Raw genomic sequence first — 21864 nt, 5'->3', positions numbered from 1 at the left:
TGAAAGCCAGTGTGGTGTGATGGTATGTGTGTTGGCATATGACTCTGAAGATTAGGGTTTGAATCCATGATCCCAGTGGGAAACTGGGCAAGCCACACACTCTCAACCTCAGAGGAAGGCAGTGGCAAAACTCCTGTGAACAATTCTTGCAAAAAAAATAAATAAATCTCCCACCATAGGTTCACTTTAGGATTGCCAAAAACTGTAAATAGTATGAAGGCACACAACAATAACAAATAGTATTTATTTCTTTGTATGCAATTTTTCCCCAGAGTGAGAACCAAGGTGACTCAATGCACACAATGTGAACAGTGTAGTGCTCTTGATACAATAGTAGCATGACAAAACCATTAATAGATTAGGGTACACCATTATATTTAAATGTACAAACATAATTTAAATGTACTTGGACTATCACACACTATGAAAAACTCTACATGAACATGACAAAAATACTCCGTTTGTAGAAACATGGTTGTTGTTTTTTTTTTGCATATATCCTCAAAATGATAATCCTTAAAATGTAGGGCCACAAAAGATTTTAGAAAAATGGGGCCCAGTAATGTCTAGTGACACCATTATCAACATGATGTTTAGAAAAATGAACACTGTAGTGGAAAGCAATAAATCAGTAAGCTTGAGACATTCCCGTAAGGAGAGAAAAAGACAGATCAACCAAGATTGAATCATCACTGACAACTTACTTTATTACAAGATCGATTCTACTTTTAGATCCTAGGCTATGACAGGTTTTTTTTTAAGTTGTATTATTTCTATGCTTGTAACATTGCTTTTGACCATAAACAATATTGTATAGTGTAGTGTCAAAGTATCATTATGTAGTGTGTGCACTCGATATTCACAGTTTCACTTAACCACACTCCAAATATATTATCTCCTGAAAGTGTTTGTGGGCCCCTTTTAAGTCCTCCAGTGCCATTGGATGGTATACTTCTGGCCATTGTATAATCAAAATATAAGGTTTGCTATTATCTACATTATCCAATGCAGATATGGTAACCGTTCTATGCTTTAAAACTTTTTTTCAAGTCAGGAGCTACTTAAGAATCTGCAAGTTGCTTCTGGTGTGAGAGAATTGGCCGATTGCAAGGATGTTGTACTTACCCAAAATTGTACTTACCCAAAATCCTTATATTTCAACTGTCATACTCAGCACTTTTAATCTGTACCCATTTACACTTGGCCCGGCCTTAGTTTTATTGTGCTATGGTGTACTGTTTTAACTGTTACTGTTATTGCTTTAATGTTTTGATTTGCTTTATGGTTTATGTTTATTGTTGTATTGTTGTTTTATTGAGGCCTTGGCCTTTGTAAGCCTCATTGAGTCCTTCGGGAGATGTTAGCGGGGTACAAATAAAGTTAATAATAATAATAATAATAATAATGTTGCTCAGGTGATACCAGGTGTGAGCAAGCATGGGGGAGTGAGATCAAGTAGTCAAGATAACATTGGGATTGGTGCTAATGTTTTATGTTTGTCTATGCCCAGTGTTTTATGTTTTATAGTTTACTGATTTTAATCTATTGTTATATACTATTTTAGTTATGTGATGTATTTATATTTTGTGAGGCATTGAATTTTGCCATTTATTTTGCTGTGAACTGCATTGAGTTCCACCGGGGGTGAGAAAAGCAGTATATAAATGGAATAATAAATGAATAAATAAATAACTCCTGTGGGAGGCTTCTCTTATGTCCCCACATGAGAAGCTGGAGCTGACAGATGGGAGCTCACCCTGCTCCCTAGATTCAAACCACTGACCTTTCAGGCAGCAGTACTGCTGGTAGAAGAGTTCAAGCCATTGCGCCACTGGGGGCTTTAAAACTAAACCGAAACAATTTTTTAAATTGTATTATCTGTTGACATTCCTGAACAATATACATTTGTGTCATTTCTGGCAAAGGTTGTAGCTCAGAATTACCTGTATGTTTCTCAGAAACTCCTGCTATGTTTAGAAAGATTGTTGTCTAAAAGTATGAAAATATATTGGCAAGCAATGCAGTAATAAGTGAAACAGATCAATGGTTTGACTTTTGATGCCTTCCTTGTCTTCCTGTGCTCTATATTTATTTTATTTTGCAAAACCTTTGATTGATATTTGGTTCAAATTACTCTCTGAAGAAATGAATGCAGTTTTTGCAAAAGATCCTCTCTCACAATACATGGTACTGTTGCCATTAAATCCCACTAGCCATTTTATAAGTAAGAACTTGTGATTCTTGGAGAAAGGTCTTTAATGGCCCTCCTAGGAGAGTTTTCTGCCCATTAGTACCTGTGGATTCTAGGTTTCTTTCATACTGTTTATGGACACCTGTATTTATTGAAAATGAAGAATTAATGGGTTGACTAAATTGTTTGATATATTCTTACAACAATGCAGGATATTAAAATACTATACTTACTTAAGAGATCCCTCATAGCTTGAGGATGATGGCCCTCCAAGTGTAGTGTTTTGATGGTGGGTTCTTAGGTGCCTGTAGAGTCCTATTCTTGATCCGCATGTTCTCCTGCAGTGAGGACATCGGTTTCCAGGTGGGAGGTGGTCCTGGTCAGGGTTGGCTTGATGTGCCTTCCTCTTGGCACATTTCTCCCTTTTGCCCTCCATTTGTGCCCCTTCAACTTCTGCAGCACTGCTGGTCACAGCTGACCTCCAGTTAGAGCACTTGAAGGCCAGGGCTTCCCAGTTCTCAGTGTCTATGCCACAGTTTTTAAGGTTGGCTTTAAGCCCATCTGTACTTACTTAAGAGCTCCCTCATAGCTTGAGGATCTCTTTTCCTGTCTTAAAATACTGTATCTTGTGATTTTAAGTTTGAAATTAGGCCATTATTACTTGGTGCTAATACAGTATTTTTTTGCTAATATTTAAGTATCTTTGCTTTTGAAAAAAAATCATGGATATGTATGTTTGCATGTGGGAATTGACTCGGCTTCTTTTACTGAAGCTACACTATTGTATTTGCTTTGGAATAAGTAAAAACTGGGATAAAGATAGCATGTTGTGCCTATATTTTGAGGTGACACTAATATTTATATAATATCATAATATGACATGGACAGTTTATGGGAGTTAATCATTGAAGTCTGCACAACTCCTTACTTCTAAAGCATTTCATCTTATGGAATTATTTCTTATGCTTTTCTGGCTGGCTACAACCACCACATTTTAGGACTTTTGCTTTAGAGCACAGCAAAATAGTGCTGTAATGTGCATCAAACGCAGGCCAGTAGAAGGCAGTAGCAGCTTAGATTTGTATCACAAAAGTCATCTTTATGTGCGGTCATTGCTGGCATCAAGAGTGTTGGCAGTGGTGATAGTACATTTGCGAATAAGATATTGTAGAGAGAATGCCAAACAGAACCATTTTCTCACTTTTCATGTATTTTAAATGGCCTGTGTTCTCCTCCCACCTTTTATTCAGATGTAAGAAGCTGTTCTGTGTTTGGTAAGAGCATGACACTACTTTGTCATATGTTGGCTGTCGCTTTCATTGAGATCTTCATTGTCTCGGGCAACTGGATCCTAGCCAAGAACATCAACTTCCACAATGTGAGACTTCCAGTTGACCGTAAGTAGCCGGCTACAGTGCTTTAGGGAATGCCAGTAAATACTGTTTGAGCTCAGTCAGCATTTTCTATTTTAAATCCCTAGGATGATTATTTTTTAATGAATGTGTAATACAGCTCTGTATACGTCTGAAAGCAAAACATTAATTTGTCTGTCTTCAGTGGTTGTTAATTATTAGGTGGAGTCCTTGATGAAGGGCTTGGCATGCACACCTGCATGTTCATCTGATTAAGTTGTCGCACCTTTTAATTGACTTTGCTATGCTTCCCACATGGTCTTGCTGTGTACACAACATTAGAGGTTCTGTGTATCATTAAGTGTGCACTGGAGATCTTCATTAGTTGCTTTGTTGTTTAGATGCAGCCGTAGAAGAAGCTGGAGGATAGATATGTCACATCCACATGACCTTACTGTGGTTTCTCATGATTCAAGGCAACTGTAATAGACCATAGGTCTGTTTAGGGTTTTTTTTGATAACACTAGTAGAAGTGTAAAGTTGTATTTTGGCATACGAAACATTGTGCCACCTTTCTTTCCAAGCAAGTTTAAGGCATAGTGGTGCCCTCAGTAGAAGAACAAATGGCATCTAACACATCCCCAAGTTAAGTTGCATAGTACCCAAGGGCCTCCTGGTGTCACAGCAGGTTAAACCACTGAGCTACTGAACTTGCTGACCGAAAGGTCGGCGGTTTGAATCCGGGGAGTGGAGTGAGCTCCTGCTGTTAGCCCCGGCTTCTGCTAACCTAGCAGTTCGAAAACATGCAAATGTGAGTAGATCAATAGGTACCTCTCTGACAGGAACGTTACGGCACTCCATGCAGTCATGCCAGCCACATGACCTTGGAGGCATTGACGGACAATGCCAGCTCTTCAGCTTAGAAATGGAGATGATCACCACCCTCAAGAGTTGGTTACGACTAGACTTAATGTCAAGGGAAACCTTTACCTTTACCTTAACCAAGACCAACAAAGATGTTTGTGGAAGTGAACTAAAAAATTTATAACCCTCTTTCCCCAACCCTGGCAGAAAAAGGACAAAATAAATAATGACCCATTCATTATGCATTTTTGACAACCCATATTTTCAGTCTCAAGGAGCCACCTTAGTTTCTCTAATGCACAAGTATGAAACGTAAGGCCAGCAGGCCAAATCCAGCCCACAACATCATTTGTTGTGGTCCACAAGGCTGTCAATGCCAGGGCAACTTAGTTACATTTATACAGTGTTACAATTACAAATGGACGCAGTAAAGGTCATGTGGCCCTCGATGAAAATGTGTTTGACACCTCTGCTGTAATAGGATAACATGATATCACCTTGCTTATAACATAGTGCGCAGTGTGGCTGATTATCTCCCACGGTGCTATGTAGTTATTGCCCTTTCCTGTTCCAAACTATAATCTTTGATGCCATTTGGGCATCCAAAATATCTCCTATTTTAAATTCAAATGTATCTTGAATCCTCCCATAATTGAGCTTCCAAACATGTTAATCAAATACAAAATACTGTTTTATATTTATATTGCCTGAATTTAACCATAATACATAATTTTAATACCCTATACACTCATGTATAAGTCTAGAAAATTTAATTAAAAATCAACCCAAAAAACCTGGGTTAATTTATGTGCACATCAATGTAAATACTCTTCCTAAACTCTTCTCAAACAGGAACCCTCTCCTTCTCTGAGTAAATTGGTGAAAGGCAAGGGTTTCACCCACCTAGGGACAACCTAAAGAAGCACTGACCCCCACTCCCCTTACCTTTTCCACTGTGGTACTACTTCTGGCTTTTTTGAATGGCTGGATGGGGAAATGGTGGCAGTAGTAGCTAGTGGTGACTGGCTCCTTGTGTCAACATTGGTGCTTTCTTCTCTGTGCAGAATGACCCTCGACTTATTCGCAGGCCATATCAAAATTTATCATTTTGGCCTATAAAGCTGCTGTTGGCTTAAATATGTGATTGACGTATATATACTCAAGTATAACATTAATTACAACATGTCACAAATACTGTATTTACTTGAGTCTAATACTAGCCTTTTTTGGCTAAATTACCTTGCACATGAGATTTGTGATATACACATAGCCTGAAGGTAATTTTATACAATATTTCAAATAATGTTGTACATGAAACAAAGTCTGTGCCATTACCTCAGCCACCCATATGAACTATTTTAGATTTTGAAATATTTCAAATTTAGGAATTCTAGAATGCTGAACCTATCCTGATCACCAAGAGCTTGGCAAACAGTATATGGTTTGAATGTAGTGAAAGGAAATCCTCTGGTCAACCTTCAATGCCTATGTTTCTTACCAGGAAGGTGATATTGCTTGGAAGATTGTCTCAAGGCCCAATATGTTTCAATTTGTCTATTCAAATATATGCTGTTTATATATTTCATTTAGGGAAGTATCGTATTTATCTGAATCTACTGCTCATCTTTTTTGACTAAATTACTTTCCCAAAATTAGGGTGCGCATTAGATTCACATAATATCATAAATACTTTTTTAGGTTTCAGGGTTTTGCAAATTGAGGTGTGCACTAGATTCGATGGTACGTTAAGACTCGAGTAAATATGGTATCTTATCTTGTAGATCTTTGAATTGTTTTATCACCACCACCCCTTGGTGTCTGTGAACTGTTTTCAGCTTCCCAAACACTGTACAATTAATGTAGTTTGACCCCACTTAAACTGCCACGGGGCAATGCTAATGAATCTTGGAAGCTGTAGTTTTACAAGGTCTTCAGTTTTCACTGAAAAAAAATGCTAAAATCTCACCAAACTACAATTCCCAGGATTGCATAGCATTGAACCATGGCAATTAAAGTAGCGTCAAACTGCATAAATTCAACAGTGTAGCTTCACCTCCAGTTGATTAAAGAAGGCAGGTTGTGAATAATAAAACACAACAAATAAGACTGAATTAGTAAACCTGCTTACCAGGGAACTAAGGCCCATTGAACTCAGAAGGGCTTACATTTGAATAAATATGCTTAGGAGCATAGTAAAAGGAGATAAATTTGGAATTTAACATTTATTCCTATCCGTTTTCCTTCATTCTATGACTTAATTGGGAGGGAGGGGAATTTGGATTCAAGATGGTAAACTATTAACTGTTTTCTTTGTCTCCTTTTGATTTTAAAGCTACTCCGTATCCAAGCAGCTTCAAGTGTTTCACGTGTGACAATGTTGTAGATAATTACAACTGCAACAGATGGGCTGAAGATAAATGGTGTCCTCAGAGTAAGTGTGTGGAGAACAGTAAGATAGTAAAATGCATTTGCTTGGGCTTTTCCAACCAACCCCATCATCTCAGCATCAAGTGGTTAAGTAGAATTTAACGTTTAGTCAGATGCTTTCAGGATACATGCAGCTGTTTGCCTGAATTCCTTTTTAGGAATTCACATGAACTAGTCCAGGAAATCAACTCAAAAAGAAGCAGCCTAACTTTAATTCTCCATAGTAGGGTAGCTACTGGGAGGAAACATAAGAAGGTTGTCTTCCTAAATAGGAATAATAAGCCCTCCCCTTCCATGAAATTTTCCTTCAGTCCCCACATTTCTAGCATTACAATTTCAAACTTAACCGGAACCTTTAGCAATGCAGTTTAGGTGTCTAAAGGAAAGGGGGAAAGTAAATTACCTATAATATATGAACAGAGGCGGCCCTAGGTAATTTTCAATGGTAAGCAAACAGTATTTTGGCGCCCCCCCCCCCCAACCAATCTCATTCATATATATATATATATATGGGCATGGACAAATTTTGGCCCTCCAGGTATTTTGGACTTCCTATTGGCTGTTTGGAATTGTGGGAGTTGAAGTCCAAAACACATGGAGGGCCGAAGTTGGACTATGCCATATATATATATGTATGTGTGTGTATATATATATATATATATATATACACACACACACACACACACACACACACACACACACACATACATACAAACACACACACACACACAAGCTGTCCCCTGCCATGCGTAGCTGTGATCCAGTCTGGTGATCTTGAAAAGAAAGTAATGAGAAAGTTGGTTTCTAATATATGTAATTTCTTGATGCATGTGTGAAAAAAAGGATTCTTTGTGGGAAGTTTGGCCCAATTCTATTGTTGGGCCAATCTTCTTTGATTGTAAGTGAACTATAAATCCCAGTAACTACAACTCCCAAATGTCAAGGTCTATTTTCCCAAACTCCATCTGTGTTCATATTTGGGCACATGGAGTATTTGTGTCAAGTTTGGACTAAATCCTTAATTGTTTGAGTCCACAGTGCACTCTGGGTGTAGGTGAACTACAACTCCAAAACTCAAGGTCAATGCCCACCAAACCCTTCCAGTATTTTCTGTTCACCGTGGGAGTTCTGTGTGCCATATTTGGTTCAATTCCATCATTGGTGGAGTTTCTGGTTGCTTCTGGAGTGAGAGAATCAGCTGTCTACGAAGACGTTGCCCAGGGGATGCCCAGATGTCTTGCAATCCTGTGAGGAGGCTTCTCTCATGTCCTTCTCTCACAACCTGGTGATCACAACCAGATACAGCGAAGACATCTGCCCTTGCGCTATGCTACTCTGCTGCTGAGTACGCATGCCCAGTGTGGAACACATCTCACCACACTAAAACAGTGGATGTGGCTCTTAATGAGACATGCCGCATCATCACAGGGTGCCTGCACCCTACACCACTGGAGAAATTACACTGTTTAGCTGGTATTGCACCACCTGACATCCGCCGAGAAGTAGCAGCCAATAGGACCATCTCCAGCTCATCCCCTGTTTCGGTATCAACCAGCATGCCAACGACTTAAATCAAAAAATAGTTTTCTAAGATCTACAGAGACACTTGCTGGAATATCCCATCAAGCCAGAGTCCAAAAGTGGCAGGCTCAAACCCAGAACCTCAATCAATGGCTGATACCAAATGAGAGACTCCCTCCTGGACACACAAAAAACAGGGCGACTTGGAAGACGCTGAACAGACTGCACTCTGGCACCATGAGATTCAGAGCCAACCTTCAGAAATGGAGCCACAAAATGGAATCCACGACATGCGAGGGTGGAGAAGAGCAAACCACAGATCACCTGCTGCAATGCAACCTAAGCCCTGCCACATGCACAATGGAGGACCTTCTTGTAGTAACACCAGAGGCACTCCCAAGTGGCCAGCTACTGGTCAAAGGAAATTTAATCAACTACCAATCTCGCAAACTTTGTGTTTTGTTTATTTGTTAAAACTGCAATACGATTGTTTGGTTTCTCCTGACACGATAAATAAATAAAAATCTCCCCGAAGGGACTCGGGGCAGCTGGCAAGTGGGACCAAGCCAGTAGTGGGACCAAGCCAGTAACTACAGAGTAAAACAGGTAAAAACACATTCAAAACATAACAATCAACAATCTAATTAATCAACAATTAAAAACAGTAGAATACCAAAACCTCATTAAAAGGATTCAGAGCAAAGCTCAATAACCAGAACCAGTGTTTTTTCAACATTAATCTATTTTAATCTGTCCCTTCCCTTCCTTTTGTCCTACCTTTTTTATCTCTTCCTTATACTCATCTTTCCTCCTACTTCCTTCCTTCCTTCCCACTCAATTGATCTATCCCTTCCTTGGGTTGTTGTAGGTTTTTTTGGGCAACATGGCCATGTTGTAGAGGCATTCTCTCCTGACGTTTTGCCTGCATCTATGGCAAACACTCAGAGGTAGTGAGTCCCTTGGGGAGATGGTAGTAGGGTATAAATAAAGTTTTATTATTTATTATTATTTCCTTCCTCTAAAATTCCAAGCAGCTCCTTCTTTCCATCCTGCCTTTTATTTCTATTTATTCTTCTCTTCAATAGAGTTCCAATCATTTCTTTCTTTCTTTTTTTAAATATAGTGTTTATTGGCTTTGGAACCTGGATTTATTTTTCCTGAGAACACTTACGTTTGTGCACCATGATAATTTGCATACGATAATAATAAACAAGGGTCATTTCTAACCTGGACCCCCCCCCCCCCCCAGAATATTGGCCTCTATGCCTCAGAATCATTTGCAGAATGAGATCTGCCCCCTCCCTCCCGAGTTTTAGGAAGAAACGAAGGGAACTTGGCTGTGGCGTGAAAAGCGGTTCCATCCTGCATTTCCATGAGATCCTGACAGACCCCGCGGGGAGGCCATGGCACCCGGAACCTAGCGACAGGCATCCCAGGGTGACCTGCCCTTTGGAGGGGGGAAGGGAGGGGGCTGTCCGTGTCTGTTGACCCTCCCCCTCCCCTTCTTTCTCCTCAGGCCGAGCCGGGGTTCCTCCTCCTCCTCGTCCTCCTCTTAGGCGGACAAGTGCTCGTTCTCCCCGTAAGGCCACGAAGGGAGCCTCCACCGCTGCTCCCGTCTCTTCCACTCAAAATGGCAGCGGCTGCAAAGGGGGCAGGGACCGCGTGGCATCACCCCCTCTTCCTCCCTCCCTGGGAAGCTGCGGGGACTCTGACTGGCTGGCTGGCACGCGGGGGCGGGATTAGCACCCAGGCGCCCCGTGGAGCTCATTTGCATGTTTAAAGGGGAAGCGGCTTTGTTGTCCTCCTCCTTGCCCTTCCCCTCAGGCCCAGAAGCAGGCAACAGCGGTGAGGCCTCTCTCTCCCCCCCCCCCCCCCAGAGTCCTCCGAACCCTTGTAGGCTCCCTCCTCCCCGTGTGGGCCCAGCTGGTGTTCAGCCATAAGAACAACAACCGGGGAGTTGTAGGTTTTCCGGAATGTCTGGAGGGGCATTTACAGAGGTGCCTCTGCGCCCCTGGGAAAAAAAGTGTTCCGCAACAGCTTACTTGGCGTAATGGACGGGCCGCCCCTGTATGTGAACACAGCAAATGCAGGAGATCTGGTTGTGAACAATTTTCAGTACCTCTGCACATTTCTAGAAATTTGGGGACTGGAAGAGTATTTCATAGGAAGAGCAGTGAGCAGGCAGTGCCCTCAGCCTGCTCCTCCTCTGAGTGCATCTCTTTCTTCATGTTGCCATGCTGATCAAAACTGACATTTATAGTTTATGTGTCCTTCATATGTGATATGAATGCTAAAGGTGTTGCTGATCAGTAGCTTCAGTTTATGTCCTTGCTAAAAAGGTAGGGAAACCTTGATCCTCCAGGTGCTTCAGATTTCAACTCCCCAAAGTCTCATCCAGCTTGGACAATGTCAAGGAAACATGGGAGCAATAGTTCAATATATCTGGAGAGCCAAAGATTCCCTTCTCAGATATAAAATGTAATTCCCACCTAGTTACTGATTGTCTCAGCTTCTCAATGATTATGCAGGAAGGATCTCCAAGATGGGCTCCAACTATGTGATGCTCTTTAATGAATCACATGATTGGAGCCCACCTTGTAGAGACTGTATGCACAACATTAGCAACAATAGTGGCTCCGCTAGCTTTGGTGCCACCTGTATGGTAACTCATGATATCACCCCCATGCACCAGGCCAGACCACAATATTGCAGCAAATATATCAGATTATCCAACTGACTCTTCTATGTAGAAAAGGAATGGCTTACACCGGTGATCACAGCACCTTTCCCACTATCTTAGGACCCTTCCACACATCTGAATGAAATCCTACAATATCTGCTTTGAACCTGGATATATGGTAGTGTGAACTCAGATAACCTAGGGTGGTTCCAGACAGGGGTAAAGTCTGCTTTGACCCAGGTTTAAAATGCCCAGGATGGGGCAGACTGTAGTCTGCACACTGCCTAAAAAGCCCACGCTTTCCACGGGCATTGTCTACATGTCTTCCTGGTACCCACCAGGAGAACAGGGAAACAACCCCTTCTCCTCAACCCCCCTCCACCTAAAACTCTTTTAAAAATAAAAGAACTTACCTGGCCGCCATTAGCATGGTGCAGGAGCTCTCCTCATGCGTAGGAATGACATGCAAGGGAGGGGGGCAGGAGGAATGACGCACCAGGAGAAGGGGGAGCAGGAGCAATTTTCCTCTTCCCAGTTTTGGTTTGGGGTTTGGGGAGGTGCCCTCACCGTTTTCTCAGCAAATTTACCCTAGGAAAAAGCAGAACTTCTGTCTGGACTGCTCCCTCAGAAGTCCAGAAATTTTGAGGGAGCAGTCCAGACAGCAGAAATATTGGGTTCAACCCACACCTTTCAAGAAGGCATGCATCGAACCCATTATCAAATTAATTTGGGACAAAGCAGAGTTTTCCTGAATTAATTCGTTTTTGCATGGGGCATCATTTGAACGCCCCTTGCAAAAACGCAGGAGCTTGCACGCTTTCCACGCTGTGGATTTGCCACCAGTTCAAAGCAGATATTGTGGTTTATTCTGCCTTGAGATTCTGGGTTGTATGGCTGTGTGGAAGGGCCCTAAGAAATGGGACTAAGAAGTAAGTAATTTCTACATTTTAATATTTTGGCAAGTAGTTTCTTTCTGAAACAGCAAGCAAAAGTTTGCCTGAAATAGCCAAGGCTATAATTCACTATGTTTCCAGGGAACATAGTTTTCTGCCAGAACTTGAGACTCAGGTTATTCAGAATGTTTCCATCTCAAAAACAATATCAGCCTGTTTTGGGTTTTTGGAGGGCGGGGGGGGGGGGTGCATTCTCCCTTATGCCCAAATGGGAGAAACTGATACTGTTGCCAGGAAGACAAAGATTAAGTGTGAGTGTTGGGAGGAAGAGGGTGGAAGAGAGTGGTTTGCCAGGTTGGCTACACAAAATACCAGACTGTTCAAAATGATAGGAACTCTGAAAATGTGCGGCAGCAGTTGCATATTTTAGAAAGATGAAAACCTCTGCTCCAAGTGTTATATTTGCAAGGATTGTAACCTGCAGAGAAGAGTGTGGTATGAAAGAATTGCTTTGTAATCACTTTTGCATTTGTCTCAAATATTTCAAAATATGAATTGGATACCTGGCAGAACCAGGCAGCATTTTCTTTATTTCTCATATTTCTCACTTGCACAAATAACTCATTAGTAACAACTAATGCAGAACTTATTTTCTGACTGCATTAACAGTAACAGTAACCCTTTTCAAAGTGATAGTGTTAGTCTATTTTAACATAAAAAGAGCAGTGAGGGAAGAATCTGGCCGGACAGTAATGACCTCTTGAGTAATCATGGAGCGATGTGTAAAATACGTAGTTCTTTTTTGAAATGTCATACTCTGTGCTTGTGAATATGCAGATAGGAGTAACAGGACCAGAAACTGAATGCCTTAATTTTAGAGGAGATAACAAGGAACGAAGAACAATTTAAAATGTTCCCAAGCAGGAAACCAAAGATTGTTCCACAACTGGGTGGGAAGCCTGTGCTGGGTTGGACAGTGGAAGAAGAATTATGTATTATATATCAATAATTCCATTTTAGGTCCTTGGCCATGAATAAGAACTTGATTTTTGATCAGGAGGTTGTGCTTGTGTTTTTGAATGATGCAAAGGTACTAATGCAGTCCTCTTCTTGGTGTAATTTTTTATTCTTTAGACACACAGTACTGTTTAACAGTCCATCACTTCACCAGCCATGGAAGGAGCACCTCCGTCACAAAAAAATGTGCTACCAGAGAAGAATGCCATTTTGTTGGCTGTCGTCATCGCAAGGAAACCAGTCATACGGTAAGCAGTCATATGCCAAAGAAAGCACTCTTTCAAGGGTGTGTTTGTATTTCTTCAGTACCCCCTTTATACCCAGCTTTCCAAAGGAAGCTTGGAACAACAACAAGTTTACTTTTGTATCCCACCACCATCTCCCCAAAGGGACTCAGGGTGGCTTACATGGGGACAAGCCTGAAAAAAATAGTTTAAAATATAACATAGTAAAATTTATAAAACAACATCATGGAACAATATAAAGCAACACTGAATCCCTGTACAAGTTGTAACCAAAGTCGGATTCTCTTACTGCTTAACTAACAGCAATCCTGCCAGTTTTTATAGGCCAGAATACAGCTCCAGGCTAGGAGCTGTGGATTACCTTCTAATACATTAAATTAGAACAGCGGTCATCTTCTTAAAATTCCCTTATACATTCATAATATCAAATACAGTACGCAAGGATGATCTGCTATGGCCATAAACCCGTGTCACTGGGCAAATCTTTAACCTGACAAAATCTGCTCCTGGGTTGCAAACAAGAGCTTCTTACTGTTCCACCAGAACAAAAAAGCAAGATTGTGTATGTTCATGCAAACTCAATGCTGATGTGAAAATTGGATTAACATATTAGCACTTTTAGTTAGTCCTCACTCCCTTGAAATACCATTTTCTTAGGCCTTTGTCCATGGATTTGTGTGTGAGTAATGGCAGAAAGTACACTTGCTGTAGTTTGTAGTGGATGAGAATTTAGTGGGGGCACAGGACCCCCGTGAAAGTGAAAAGCAAATAAATAAATTGTTTTTTTTAACTCCTCCAGGAATGTCTAGGTTCTGGCATGACCTTATGGTCATCTTTCACTGGAAGCTGATTACAGGATTTCACTGGAAGACCTAGAGATTCCTAGAGATAAGATTTTCATCAGATCATTGAATAATCATATATGTAAAAATCAAAACCGTAAATATGGAGACATGATTGTACACATATTTTAAAGAAGAAAGTTTACATAGTCTAGGCTATAAAGGTTCTTGATCTTTTGTATTTGGTAGTCCAGGCCTATGATGCCACACATCTCATTAGGCTGCTTAGAGAATATTTGCATGTGGTTTAACTAGCAGTTATTATTATTATTATTATTATTATTATTATTATTATTATTATTTGCTTTATTTCTATACCGCATTTTTCAGCCCTTAACAGGCGACTCAATGCGGTTTACATGGTACAATTATCAAACAGTGTTAGTGCAATTAAAACATAACAATGCAACAACAGGATCAACAGCATCAATCCACAACAATTAACAATCAACAAGACAGATCAACAAAACAAACATAACATAACGCCTCAGTTGAAATCAGATCCGTTCTCATAATCCTTGTGCCATTCCTATGTTCCATTTACCGTCTTCCTATGATTGGTTGCACTGCTTAACCAAACACTTGTTCATAAAGCCAGGTCTTAACCATTCTCCGAAACGTCAGCAGCGAAGGTGCCTGTCTGATGTCTGCCGGTAGGGCATTCCATAGCTGAGGGGCCACCACTGAGAAGGCCCTGTCTCTCGTCCCCGCCAAGCGCGCCTGTGACGCAGGCGGGATCGAGAGCAGGGCCTCCCCAGACGATCTTAATGTTCTGGTCAGTTCATAGGTGTCTTAATGCAATGTAAAAGTTAACTAATGTGAACATTCATTTCTTAATTTTAATAGTTTTCACGATGTTTTAAAAGATCAATTTCATATGCTAATCACTTAGAATATGTTGCTTCTGAATTCAAAACCAAAATTAAAATTACTAAAAATGCCCAGCTTACCCCAAATTGTCCTGATTACCTCTTAAAGTAGTATAGAGTGTTCAATGTTACTTAAATAGTCGATACCATAGTAATTAAAATAATGACTTTAGATTTTTTCTTTGAAATTATAACTAATTATAGCAAATTACAATTAGTTGTAATTATAGTAAATGACAACTAATGATAGTATAGCAAATTGCCCTTTAATGAATTAATTCCAAGATATGGGATTAATTTGTTTTGATCCAGATGAAGCGAGTAAGTTATATTTAAATTAACATATTTTTTATTTATATATATATATATATATATATATATATATATATATATTTACTGGGATATATATATTTACTGGGAGACCACCAGGCATTTTCAGACAGTATTAGGAATCACAGTGTGATCTAAACATTAGCTCAGGGCATGCCTATATTGACCCATCCCCCCCCCCAAAGGGGGGACATTTTGGAGCTGGGTTAACTCAAGCCAAGGCCATTTAATCCAAATGAAGCATTACTAAAAGTGTGAATATTGGGTAAGAACTGTGCAGAAATATTAATTTGGAAATTATTTATCCTTGTTGGTGGGGATAAAATAGAGGAATAGGACCATTCCTAATCACATCATGAGAATGTTGAGTATTTCTCTTATAGTGCTGACATACATACCATAGGAAGTAGGGAGCTATGGAGCCGAAAGCAACCAGAAGAGAATATCCAGGCAGTGTCCTTGCGAATTTTTCATATTTCAGTAGCTTCTGTGTTATCTTCCCAAGTTTTCCTCCGGCCTCACTTTGTAACAATCTTACCCCTCCACTCAAATAAAACTACAGTTGCGTCACGTGCTGTATGGCCAAGCAAAAGATTACACTATGTAGCACAATTTTTTTCCTGGGTTATAAATATCATTTCCTAATCGATTCTATCATAAAAACATGGAAAAAGTTTATTCAACTGCAAAAACTTTTTTTGCGGAAAATCCTATAGCACATTTTGCTATAGTTTTTCCATGAATATTTCGAGTCAATTCAACATAGTTTGTGGCAGTCACAAAAATGAAGTTTCTGGAATATAACATTTACTTTAAAAGTAAGTACCACAGAATTGGAGACCCTGGAGGCACAGCGGGTAAAATTGCTGAACTTGCTGATCGAAAGGTTGACGGTTCGAATTTGGGGAGTGGGGTGAGCTCCCTCTGTTAGCCCCAGCTTCTGCCAACCTAGCAGTTTGCAAACATGGGAATGTGAGTAGATCAATAGGTGCCACTCTGGCGGGAAGGTAATAGCACTCCATGCAGTCATGCCAACCACATGACCTTGGAGATGTCTATGGACAATACCAGCTTTTCAGCATAGAAATGGAGATGATATGACTGGACTTAATGTCAAAGGGAAACCTTTACACTTTCAAACCAGGAACATTTTTTCAAATATTGTTACATAGTGTTATTGATGACCTTCAGTTTTACTTTGCATTTTAGTACACACTTCCTCACTGTAACTCCTGGCCCTTTTGTTTCTTTCCATTCAATGAGGCTGAGGGGTGGTGATGGATGACCATTTTGTCAATCAGTTTCTTTTAGTAGAACGAGGAGGAAGAAGTGCTTGAAACACAGACTTCCTTTTTGGCCCATGAAGATTAAGGCATAGCTAGATAAGCTACTGCTATATTTGGTGTGGTGTAGAACTGTTTTAATCCCACTTCTGTCTAAAGATGAAAAAATGATGCCTCAGCAGTAATAATGATCCCTAAAGTAGATGTAATTGATTACTCCTAGATTCATAGATTAAAACCTCTTCGACTGATTTATTTTAAAACAGGGGTTTTCCGGGGAATTAAGTAGCACATATTGAATATGTTCTTGGTTATTTTTAATCAACACCTGGGAAAATTACTTTTCTGGACAATATTTTCCAGAATCTTCCCTCCAATCTGTCCACTGGGCATATTTGGGATTTGTAATCCAAAAAACACAATGCCTCTCAGCTCTATTTCTAACACAGGTATATTTGAATGATGACAGGTGAGCAATTGTATCGAAGAAGAGGAAATCTTTGTTCTGTTACTTGTGACTCTCTCTGTATGCATGCTATCTTTTTGGCAGAACAGTTGTTTCCAGAATGGTTATGTTCTTCACATGCAAATGTGGAGATATAACTCATTCCATGGTGGATTAAAACTGGTGATTATTCTGCTAATATTTTATTTTTCCCATTGGGTGGCAGCCCTCTTCCCAACAATAATACTGTCTTATGAAAACCAACAGGAATGCATCTCCTGCTGTGAAGGGATGATCTGTAATGTCGACATTCCAACAAACCAGACCAATGCTGTGTTTGCAGTTGTGCATACGCGGAGGACATCAGGCGGCAGCAGGCAGACCATTAGTACCCTGTTGCTAGCCTCGGTCACTGTCATTTTTATAACATGACATGACTCTTCTTATCAGTTGGGAGTCATTTGTCAGCTGGAGCTATATGAAGACTATCTTGGATGGCAACAAAGAAGAGAGAGTCCTTAGAAACCTGTTGCATGCAGAAGAACAACATGGATTATGGTGCTGGATCTACAATTCTGGACCTGCAGATTCTTCAGAAAATCAAATGGAATAGACAATTTTGTCAATTTGATTATATAAATGAAATCTCAATTTGAGTGATGGAAGAATCTATGCTGTTGGAGCTTACTAGACAATTGGAAAATATTGTTGCATTTTTCCTCGCTATGTATCATAGTTCCATTGTCTTCTGATATAACCGATTTTTGTGTGCCAACATTGTTCTTATGCTTGGGGTCCAAGCAAACATCAGCAGTCCCTCAGTGTGGTGCCTCTCTTTGGTGGGCTGCCACACTACAGCTTCCATCATCTTCATTTCTCAAATGATGGTGCTACTGCTGCCATGATAGCCACCCCCCACAGAACAAGGTTTGAGTGGGAGACAGCAGGAGTCCCAGTAGGTTTGATAATGATCACATGAGACCCAGGACTAAAGGAGAGAATGGCTGAATCACAGCCTTCTCCAGTGTCAGCCTTATATGTGAAGACCTTCTACACAGACCCTAAAGCCCATGATAGGTAACGGGTTTACCTGAGGCATCCAAATGACGCCTCAGGTAAACCTGGTTTAATGAAAAGTAAACGGTTTTCCCAGCTTACTTAACATTAATTTGACACCTGCAAATATCTGGGCCTTAAGCTAAGGTCCAGATATTTGCAGGTTCCAGGCCTGTGGGGATTGACTCCTGGGACTGCTTCTGCATTCCTAGAAGTTAATCCTCACTGCCTTCCTGGTTCTTCGGGCTCCTGGAGTCCATCCGCCCCTCCCCCCACATTTCATTTCCCTCCCAAAACTTACCAGGGGCACCACCTGCTGGCAGTGCACCATGACAAAATGGTGCATGAGGAGGTGGGGAGGGGGAGGAGGGATTTCCCTCCTTTCCCCTTCTGACACATCATTTTCTCACATCAGGAAGACTCTGCAGAGGGGTCTGTGCTGCTGGCAGGTCCCTCCAGTAAGTTTTTTGGGGGAAATGAGGGACTGGCGGGAGGGGTGGCTGGATCCTATCCTGAATCAAAGTCTGTGGTTGTGGGATGGGAGGGAGTGGGGACTGAAACTTGGGACGAAGCAGGTTTTTAAACTTGTTTCATCCTGGGTTTTAAGTGTACGAAGGCCCTAAGTACCCTGCATTATGATTTGTCTTCAAAACACGCAAAATAGGATGGCATGGTATAAAATGTCCTGTTGATGAAATTTTCAGTTTCAAGCAATACAGACAGGAATTGCACTGTATTTCTTTTCCTAAACTAGTTGTAAATGGTGTAAAGGCAAATTAGTTGGAGAACACATGTACATAAAAAGCACAGTACACACAGTATAATCAGATGTCCATATCTGCAGGGAATGTGTTCTTTGCTGAACTTCAGTTTTTGACTTTTCAGATGTTTTGGATGTCCTTTCCCATTGGCTCTCTGACCTTTGGCTAATTTTAAGAGATTATGGGCGCTGGTCCAAATTATCTGAGAAGCCCAATGCTTTCTGCCCCTGTTCCAGAGAAGCATGCGGGAAAGGGCTGCACCTCAGTGATAGACCATCTAATTTACAGGTTTTGTGTTTATTGCCAGGAAAACTGGTAAAGTCTCCTGTCTGAAACTACTGGGGTTTCCCTGCCCATCATTATACAAAATCAGACGGAGCAATGGCCTACTGCAGTATAAGGCACCTTCCCGTTTCCCTACACAATTATATTCAGTCAATTTAGATATCACTTAGATATACTTGCTAATGCATTTTGGTTTAAGAAAACCTTGATATGCAGTTATATTTAAGCCATAATACACTAGCAGACCTATACCATGAAGTTTTTATTTTACTATTGTAGAACAGCTTTTAAAGCCATAGTTTCCAGTCCTGTTTGAAGTAAACTAGCATGGTAAGAGATGTCCTCTCTTGAAGAGAAAGATCTAAGCCTGTTGTTGTGGTTCCTGGCCTGCCAAGATGCCTCTAGATTTCTCTAGGGGTTTTCTGGCCAAGACAAGGTGAATTTCCACTCCCAGAGGCCTCTAGCAACAGCCATCCATCTTTGAAAGAAGTCACAGTATACTTACCACATACCTCAACACTGTTCAACACAAAACATGTCTATTTTTCAACCCATAAGCGGACTTCAGGCCAGTCTCTTTGTCTTTGGCAATTCAAATAGTGCTTGGAGCAAAAGCATGGCCATCTAGAACCCTTAACTCAAAGCCTTTGGAAGCAGCATTTTCTTAGCTACATGAAACTCTAGGCACAAAAGAGAGAGAAAGGGAAATATGGAAAGTTCTTGTACATAAAACACTGTTGTGCTACCATTTGCACGTGTCCAAGGAAACCACTGGATATTGAGAACAGCATCTGTGAACTAAGGAGTTGTTGAAAGCCATAAAGTTGCTGAAAAAGACTTTGGTCCACTTGAGATTTTGAAGTGTATACAGAGTATCTTATGCTGTTCTTTTTAAATTGTTTTGCAGTATGTGTAAGAATAAAACATTAGCAAGATTATAATGTGGAAACAAAGGAAATGAAGCAGGTCAAGAAGGTCATTCCTCATCAGTGCAAAATTGTTTCCTGTTGTAAACATTGCAGGCAACCCTTCACGAGAGTGGTTTTATTTAATCACCTTGTGCATGTTGAAGGTTTTTTTTAAAAAGGATGTTCAATATCCATAGTTCCAAGTGTTAATATTGGGAAATCTGGGATGCATTTGTGCAGTGAATGCCATTTCCCACCACTTTAGCTGACATGTAACTCAATGCTATGGAATCCTGAGATTGGTAGCTTGACAAGGTCTTGAGCCTTCTCAGCTAAACAGTACTGGTGCTTCACCAAACTACAAATACCATACTTCCATTGAAGTGATCCATTGCAGTTCAAGTGGTGGCAAATGGCATTCATTCTACCATGTAGATAAGTGTTTCTCAACCTGGGGGTCAGGACCCCTGAGGGGAGTCATGAGGGGATTTCAGAGGGGTCACCAGAGACCATCAGAAAACACATATTTCTGGGAGTTTGCCCCAGTGCTATTGTTGGTGGCGTTCACAGTGCTCCCTGATTGTAGGTTAATTATAAATCTCAGCAACTACAACTCCCAAATGATAAAATCAATCCTCCCCAACCCCACCAGTATTCATATTTGGGCATATTGAGTATTTGTGCCAAATTTGGCCCAGTGTATGAAAATACATTCTGCATATCAGATATTTACGGTACATTACAATTCATGACAGTAGCAAAATTACAGTTATGAAGTAGCAACAAAAAAAATTATGGTTGGGGGTCACCACAACATGAGGAACTGTATTAAGGGTTCATGGCATTAGGAAGATTTAGAACCACTTACGTAGTTGCACCCCTAGCTTCAGGTAAGCCTGGCTTATTGACCTGCAGGCAGGTCAGTGTGTATGCATTATCCTTCTTTCTTTACTCAATGGGACTTACCTCACAGGGCTGTTGTGAGGATGGAAAAAAATAAAATACCTAAGAAGTACCTTAGTTGGATGAATCCATTTATGTTCAGTAGGGTGTCCTGTTGTCTGGATGGTGGAATCACAACAAAATAGAAGGGTGAAGCACCTCTAGTTCCACAAGCCACAGTGGAGTATGTCTGCGAGTAGCATATCACCTCATAGTATGTATTCATGTGGCATTGTGTTCCCATAGGATCACTTCTTTAAGACAAGAGTAGGAAGTAATGGCCTTCTGTAGGGTATTCGACCCCTAACAACTTCAGGCAGCTTCTCCAGTTGCCAGATAAGGTGGGACTCATAATCCAACAACATCTGGAGATTCACAGGTACTCCTCCCTTGCTCCAGGGGATCAAATGCATTGTGACAAAACATTTCAGACAGAACAGATCTTGTCTAGGTAAAATGGCTGCTTAGGCAACATAATAAAATTTTTATTGTTATGTTTCTTCTGTGAAGAGCAACATCTGTGGTTAAAATTGCAGATCTCATTTTAATTGTTGCTCTGTTGTTCTGTCTCGCTCGTGGGTGTCTTAAACCTCTCCACTTTTGAGTCAAGATTTTCCATTCTTGGGCTCTGCAGTCTTAGTTAACTGTAATTTGAATTACACGGAAGCCAGAAGATCTGTCTCTGCTCAATTTTATGAGACGGTTAAGCCTGGGTTCTTTCATGAGTACTTTCGAATTACTCGGTGCCTTGTTTGCAATTAATGGTGTTAGCTCCTGATTTTAAAGATGCCAGAGATAAGCTGTAAATACAAGCAGACATTTTGGCTTGGATTTGCTTGTACTATAAGTAAATTGGAAATTGTCCAAATGCCCCCAACCTTTAGGGGCTTGAATGCACACATGGAATTTTAAATTAATGCCATGGACCCCTCCAGAAAAGTGATAGCATGGTG

At 40.7% G+C, this 21864-nt stretch overlaps 1 protein-coding gene across 6 annotated transcripts in view; it reads left to right on the top strand.

Annotated features, from left to right (window-relative positions):
- Window positions 1-20989, top strand: part of LYPD6B (LY6/PLAUR domain containing 6B) — an 89678-nt gene extending 68689 nt beyond the window's left edge. For all 6 annotated transcript variants that reach the window (XM_060776487.2, XM_060776477.2, XM_060776528.2 and 3 more), the window contains exons 2-5: window positions 3442-3588; window positions 6740-6838; window positions 13063-13193; window positions 17227-20989. In XM_060776487.2, the coding sequence (XP_060632470.2) occupies window positions 3474-3588; window positions 6740-6838; window positions 13063-13193; window positions 17227-17391 (510 nt within the window). In that variant the 5' untranslated portion in view covers window positions 3442-3473 and the 3' untranslated portion in view covers window positions 17392-20989. The remainder of the gene's footprint in view (window positions 1-3441; window positions 3589-6739; window positions 6839-13062; window positions 13194-17226) is intronic.
- The last annotated feature ends 875 nt before the right edge of the window (window positions 20990-21864 follow it).

The sequence above is a fragment of the Anolis sagrei genome, chromosome 1 (genome assembly GCF_037176765.1).
Source record: "Anolis sagrei isolate rAnoSag1 chromosome 1, rAnoSag1.mat, whole genome shotgun sequence".
NCBI classification, from domain to species: domain Eukaryota; kingdom Metazoa; phylum Chordata; class Lepidosauria; order Squamata; family Dactyloidae; genus Anolis; species Anolis sagrei.
The sequence above is the reverse complement of the archived record's forward strand: the minus strand, read 5'-3'. Positions and strand labels throughout refer to the sequence as shown.